The sequence below is a fragment of the Brachyistius frenatus genome, unplaced genomic scaffold (genome assembly GCF_029030835.1).
Source record: "Brachyistius frenatus isolate BFR_SWC_R1_liver_20210118 unplaced genomic scaffold, ASM2903083v1 Contig_487, whole genome shotgun sequence".
NCBI lineage: Eukaryota > Metazoa > Chordata > Actinopteri > Embiotocidae > Brachyistius > Brachyistius frenatus.
Window position 1 is genome coordinate 67396 of NW_027211086.1, and position 7605 is coordinate 75000.

General features: G+C 43.4%; 1 protein-coding gene across 1 annotated transcript in view; it reads right to left on the bottom strand.

Moving 5' to 3' along the window:
* Nucleotides 1–889: 889 nt before the first annotated feature.
* Nucleotides 890–7605, bottom strand: part of alcama (activated leukocyte cell adhesion molecule a) — a gene marked incomplete at its 5' end in the record, with an annotated part of 34940 nt that continues 28224 nt past the window's right edge. Inside the window, 2 exons of the mRNA XM_069687755.1 lie at nucleotides 890–2840; nucleotides 7539–7605. The exon at nucleotides 7539–7605 is cut by the window's right edge and continues 45 nt beyond it. Of these exons, the coding sequence (XP_069543856.1) occupies nucleotides 7566–7605 (40 nt within the window). The remainder of the gene's footprint in view (nucleotides 2841–7538) is intronic.

Below are 7605 nucleotides of genomic sequence, written 5' to 3' on the forward strand. Positions count from 1 at the left end.
CGAACAACGGGACCAGACAGATATGCCGGATGGGCAGGTATTTATATGTTTGAGGTGTGGTCCTGCTCCTGAAATTCAGATAAAATTATCTCCAAGTAGTTTTTCCTGCTTTTGTATTGGATGTTGTTGTGGCTGACTTATCTAATATAGGATCTAAGCAAATATTAAAGTCACCTCCTACAAGTTTGTACAAGTGGAAAAGTAGCACACTTCCAGGGATAGGTACATACTGCTGAAGGACTTGGTAGACCACCAAGGATCGGTACGTGGAGCTTTACGTACCGCTGAAGGACTTGGTAGACCACCAAGGATCGGTACGTGGAGCTTTACGTACCGCTGAAGGACTTGGTAGACCACCAAGGATCGGTACGTGGAGCTTTACGTACCGCTGAAGGACTTGGTAGACCACCAAGGGTCGGTACGTGGAGCTTTACGTACCGCTGAAGGACTTGGTAGACCACCAAGGATCGGTACGTGGAGCTTTACGTACCGCTGAAGGACTTGGTAGACCACCAAGGGTCGGTACGTGGAGCCTTGGGACATACCAATGGTAGAAGTGCCCTTCCGTCAGGGATCGGCACCTACTGCTGCTCCCATGAGTGACAGACCAACAACCACTTTCGATCTCTGCGCTGTTGGATTGTGAGGGTTAGGGTACATTGACTGGTTGTATTACAAGATTAATGTAATTTTCACATAGTGCACCTTTAACTAATCAGACATCATTCCAAAAAGGAGCAGTGAGAACTAAATGCTACTGTTTATCTTTGCTCCTAAAGATCAATTTATATTTGGCTGTTGACACCCAGAGGCACTCGGTAACATGTTCACTTATACACACTGAAGTTATTGGAAGGAAGGAAATAGGGAGTATTTATTAACAAAACTCTTTTTTTTTCTTCAAAATGTACACTTTATTGTCAACAACAGTACAAAACAAAAGTCTGTATTTACAACACAAGTATGGCCTTTTCATCTCACCCTCTTTGGTTTCACTGCTGACCTGATTATTTGTAAAGGAATAAAACACGAGAAAAAAAATGAACTCGGTGCACAAAAATGTTGACCAACTGTTTCATGTCATGCCATCCCACAATATGATTAAACTGTTGTAATTTTAAAAATGCCGAGCGGGGAAGTGTGCGACACGGTTAAATTCTACAAACTATTTAAAAACATGAAATTAAAAGAGAGAACAGGATGTCCACTCGGCTCGGTTGGAAAACTGCCATCCGTAAGACCAACTGGAATGTGTTTTGTTCAGGGAAACATTCAGCATGTTAGCATTAACTACGGGCCGGCTGGGGCTCAGATGGATGCCCTCTAATTATAAGGTTGGTGGTTCAATCTCCGGTTCCTCCTGTCGACATGCCAAAGTGTCCTTGGGCAAGACACTGAAACTGGATGAAGCGCTTTGTCACCCGCTGAGGTCAGCAGGCGCGATACAGCCACCGCTTCAGAAAGTCCACCAAATGACTTGAACAGAACCTTCCATGCCTGTTGAGTCACGGTGAATACTGTCATTTAGAGCATAAATCCTGAATATGGAAATGTGTTGAAAGGATTTGTTGTGTTGCAGGTCATGTTTTAACTGAACCAGAAATGATGAAGAGGTCGATTCTTCTCGGCAGAGTCTCGGGTTGTTCTGAGGGATGAACCAGAGAGTCACCATCTTTATGCACCTCATCTAATCTGCCAATCCACTGTCTTCAATTTAGGTCATCCTTCACACCATGAGCTAAAAACAACACGCAATAATACTACAGAAACTGAGCACGGCTACTGGATAGCCTTATTCACCCTCTACCCTTTCAGTACCATTTCAAACCTCCATGATGCAGCTGTAAACAAAGGCTCATCTTTCATGGTGCAGTAAAGCCATCCAGGTGGGCCGCACACAGAATATAAATACATCAACAACACAAAGAACAGAACATTGAGACCTGGCATCAGTAAAGCTCTTCAAAACCCAAACATGAGAAACAAAATCAAAATGAACGTGACAACGATGTCTCAACCTTCAACAGGTGGCGACTGTAGTGTCTTAAATGGAATCACAGGTGGACAAACTCACTTTTCTGATGTCTCACCTTTTGCTTTCTTTTCATATTTTCAGATCAAATTATTGATCAACATTGAGGAATTAAAAAAATCCCTCCTGAGATGAATAAAATGTGGAAGGATGAGTCAGCTTGTTTTAAGGGTAACATTTACAATAAACTGCATGTGTAGAAATCATTCACAGTAAATCCAGTTCCTTGTTTCATATTGTGAGTATTGACTCTTCCTCTCATGGAAACATAATGTTGAGACCGTCCATTAGCCAGTGTTACGAACCAGAGAACAGTGGGGTTATACAGCAGTGAGGCGGCTGCTTCTCAGCACCGCCCAACGGAGGCTTCACACAGCACACAAAACAAGGCCAAATTCAAATTCAAATAAACATCGGCATGCTCAGCCACAAGCATCATTAGAATTAGTTATACAGGCCTGAAAAAGTGTACAAGGAATTTACATTCTTTGAAGAAATTTAAGAGCAACAACAACAAAAAAACAGTCGTAAAGTAAAAACGAAGCCGCCAAGAAACCCGAGCGCACGGCCGGGCGGGGCGGCCCGAACAAATCATACCGGGAGCATTCACCAAGAACACAACAGAGCAGGACAGAGGAACACAAGGCATCCTGAATGCAGAGTTCAACCAGGAGGAGGGACAGCAGGCCGGACCGGCTGCTCGCACGAAGCCTGACGGAGCGCTGCAGGAGCCGGACGGAGCCGGACGGAGGCGGACGGAGGCAGATGGAGCCGGATGGAGTCTGACGGTGCTGCTTTCAACAGTTTCCTGTCGGCAGACACACAGAGACAAACAGTCATCAGCAGACAGCAGCATCGTTTCCATCAGAAACAAACACAAAGCTCAGCTCAAACCATGATTCCAGCTTATCACAAGCCACATCTTATTTTCTTAGCTGTGGCCATCAGCCTATTAAATATCATAACACTCATGACATCACTGCATGTAAAACTGCAGTGGACAGAAAAGTGGAGAAAACCTTAACCGAAAACATCAGTGGCACCACGTCCAGCGACATGCTAACTGTGTTAGCATGCTAACAATAGAACCCAACACTAAGTCCAGCAGAGGCTGATGGGAATATCACACATTTTGGTCTGAAAGTGTTGGACACATTTAAAATTGTGACCTGATGGTGGCGCTAGAGGACAAATCCGAGGGTCACCACAGTCACTGGGACATCTTCAGGGGACCGTGAATGTCTCTATAAACCTGGTAATCAGGCCAACAGACCACTCAGAGCAGGAACCCACCTCAACGAGTCCACTTGGAAACATATGGAAGAAGCCACACGTTCATTATCAGCGAGCTTCACTGATTGCGTGATTATTATTTAAAATGGCAATCAAAGGCACAAACATGTATGATTATGAATTATTTTCATGTGTTCAGTTTCATCATCCTCTTTATATACACGGGTGGATTCCTTTTCCCTGTGATGATTGTTCCATTCGTCCTTCACTGTGAATCACTTTATAAATACTGCGTTGGGATGAATCCTTCCCTCAGTACACCAACACAGTCCTCCACCATGTCAGCACTCGGACTGTCCACAGTCCTGTTGTTTCAGATCACAGATCAGTTTCAGGTCCTTGCTGCTGCTCATCTCTTCCTCACATATCGGAGGGTAAATGTACTTCTCAGTGTGTATTTGTATTTTTGTATTTGTATTTATGTGAGTATTTCTGAACACATCACTTTACACCTTAACGCCAATCAGACTCTAATTGTCCTGTTCTGCTTTAAGCTGATCTGTGTCTTCCACATGGAGCCAGAACCAGAGAACTAGAGAACCAGAGAACTATTGAACCAGAGAACTAGAGAACCAGAGAACTATTGAACCAGAGAACTAGAGAACCAGAGAACTATTGAACCAGAGAACTAGAGAACCAGAGAACTATTGAACCAGAGAACCAGAGAACTAGAGAACCAGAGAACTATTGAACCAGAGAACTAGAGAACCAGAGAACTAGAGAACCAGACAACTAGATAACCAGAGAACTAGAGAACCAGAGAACTATTGAACCAGAGAACTAGAGAACCAGAGAACTAGAGAACCAGAGAACTATTGAACCAGAGAATTAGAGAACCAGAGAACTAGAGAACCAGAGAACTATTGAACCAGAGAACTAGAGAACCAGACAACTAGAGAACCAGACAACTATTGAACCAGAGAACTAGAGAACCAGATAACTAGAGAACCAGACAACTATTGAACTAGAGAACCAGAGAACTATTGAACCAGAGAACTAGAGAACCAGAGAACTATTGAACCAGAGAACTAGAGAACCAGAGAACTATTGAACCAGAGAACTAGAGAACCAGAGCACTAGAGAACCAGAGCACTAGAGAACCAGAAAACTAGAGAACCAGAGCACTAGTGAACCAGATAACTAGAGAACCAGAGAACTAGAGAACCAGAAAACTAGAGAACCAGAAAACTAGAGAACCAGAGCACTAGAGAACCAGAAAACTAGAGAACCAGAGCACTAGTGAACCAGAGAACTAGAGAACCAGAGAACCAGATAACTAGAGAACTAGAGAACCAGAGAACCAGAGAACTATTGAACCAGAGAACCAGAGAACTAGAGAACCAGAGAACTATTGAACCAGAGAACTAGAGAACCAGAGAACTATTGAACCAGAGAATTAGAGAACCAGAGAACTAGAGAACCAGAGAACTATTGAACCAGAGAACTAGAGAACCAGAGAACTAGAGAACCAGAGAACTATTGAACCAGAGAACTAGAGAACCAGAGAACTATTGAACCAGAGAACTAGAGAACCAGAGAACTATTGAACCAGAGAACTAGAGAACCAGAGAACTAGAGAACCAGAGAACTAGAGAACCAGAGAACTATTGAACCAGACAACTAGAGAACCAGACAACTAGAGAACCAGACAACTATTGAACCAGAGAACTAGAGAACCAGATAACTAGAGAACCAGACAACTATTGAACTAGAGAACCAGAGAACTATTGAACCAGAGAACTAGAGAACCAGAGAACTATTGAACCAGAGAACTAGAGAACCGGAGCACTAGAGAACCAGAGCACTAGAGAACCAGAAAACTAGAGAACCAGAGCACTAGTGAACCAGATAACTAGAGAACCAGAGAACTAGAGAACCAGAAAACTAGAGAACCAGAGCACTAGAGAACCAGAAAACTAGAGAACCAGAGCACTAGTGAACCAGAGAACTAGAGAACCAGAGAACTAGAGAACCAGAGAACTAGAGAACCAGATAACTAGAGAACCAGAGAACTAGAGAACCAGAGAACCAGATAACCGGAGAACCAGATAACTAGAGAACCGGATAACTAGAGAACCGGACAACTAGAGAACCGGAAAACTAGAGAACCGGAGAACTAGAGAACCGGAGAACCAGAGAGCCAGAGAAACCAGAGAACCCCACAACCAGTCACTGAACACAGAACATGATATATGACACATTAAACACTGTAACTAACACACCACTGCAAGTTGTTTCAAACATAATTATCGAACCTGAGTTTGATATTTCTCAGAACAGACATGTCAACTTCACAGTTTGAGATGATAGAAAAACTGAATTATGATTTTGTTATACATTTTAAACTAAACATTTGCTTAGTTTGCTGTTTTTCTGTGAAGGCTGTTTGAGGGCATGTCTGGTCATTTATTGGAATGAGGCTGCACCTCCATCAGAACAGACATGTACACATTAGAAACATGCAGAGCTTTATACATGTGTCTGCTCCCAGTGAGTTTGAGTCATCTTCACACTTTATGTGACTCTGCAGAGATGTTTGGTTGAGTGAGTCATCGTCTTCAGCAGCAACTTTTCAAACACTATTTTCTGTCTGTATCACAGGATACTGCTGCTGCTGCTGATGCCTCTGAATACGAGCGTTAAAGATGACTGGCTTTGTTGTTATTCCAGCCACCATGAACGGATAAGAAGCTGCAGACGTTCGCTGCCAGCAGCCCCAGAAATGAGGAACTAGGATCTAAACTACCTTCAGATGAAGCAGGACGTCTCACTAACTGACTGTTTCCTGTTTTTAAACTGATCACCTGTAAGTCTTCTTTCTAATGATGTCACTGAGCATGAATAGGACTGATGGCCAAAGCTAGAAAAACCTACAGAAAAAAGACACAAGCTGCTATCAACTGAAGCTAAAAGTGACTCCAATTAAATGATTAACTACTAAGATAAACTATACAGTGAGTTACGTGTTGGGGTTTGTGATAAAATGTTTAGTTTTAACATCCAAAAACCCACCAAACCTCTCTATGTGTCAAAGCAGCAGCATGGATGTTTTGTGTTTATGAGACATCTACTGAAGTTAGCATGCTAACCAGCTAGCTCCATACCGTCCCATCTTGTAATACAGCTTTGTACCCCCAGAGGTGATGGTGAGTCACTGCAACGTTCAGACTGCTCTCAGTCCAACATGGGAGGAAGAAGTAAAGTATTCTAAGGCCCAACTGTTCCACTGTCAGATCATCAGTCCATGAGGACCCTCATTTTGAGTCCTTTAAGAACCCTTTCCTTAAGTTTGCATCTCTGTAGGCTTTACCAGAGGAAATTACCCACAGTTCAGTTCATGGAGTCTAAGGGTTTAGGGTTGAGGTTTTAAGGGTTTAGGGGTTGAGGTTTTAAGGGTTTAGGGTTTGGATTTAAGGGTTCAGGGATTAGGGTTTGCATTTAAGGGTCCAGGGTTTGGGGTTCAGGGTTTAGGGTTTGGGGTTCAGGGTTTGGGTTGAGGGTTGATGGTTTAAGGGTTTAGGGGTTTAGGGTTCAGGATTTAGGTTCAGGGTTTAGGGTTGAGGGTTTGGATTTAGGGTTTAAGAGTTTAGGGTTTAGGGTTTAAGGTTTGGGGTTTGGATTTAGGGTTGAGGGTTTGGATTTAGAGATCAGGTTTCAGGGTTTCAAGGTTTAGGGTTCAGGGATTAAGGGTTTAGAGTTTAGGGTTTAAGAGGATAGGGGTTTAGGGTTTAAGGTTTAAGGGTTTAAGGGTTTAAGGGTTTAAGGTTCAGGGTTTAGGGTTTGGATTTAGGGTTGAGGATTTAGGGTTGAGGGTTTGCATTTAGGGTTGAGGGTTTAGGGTTTAAGGTTAAGGGTTCAGATTTAGGGTTGAGGGTTTAGGTTTGAGGGCTTAAGGTTCAGGGTTTAGGGTTTGGATCTCGGGTTAAGGGTTTAGGGTTTAAGGTTTAGGGTTCAGGGATTAAGGGTTTAGAGTTTAAGGGTTCAGGGTTTGGGTTTAGGGTGGACATTGGGATTGGGTCTGACTTGGGTTTCTGATTGATGGAACAGGAAACAGCGACGGCTGAAACTCTGGGAGAACAGAAGCAGAAGAAGAGGTAACGTTGGTGCTGCTCTCCACAGCTGGAGACATCAACGGGAGACCGTCTGCTGCTACAGTGACTCAGTGTCATGGACAAACTGTTATTACAAGATGGACACCGTCAAGTCTCCTCACCTGTTCCCTCTGCAGCCGGAGCTCCTCTTAAACAGTGTGGTTGTTCTCCTCCAGCTTCTTGCTCTCC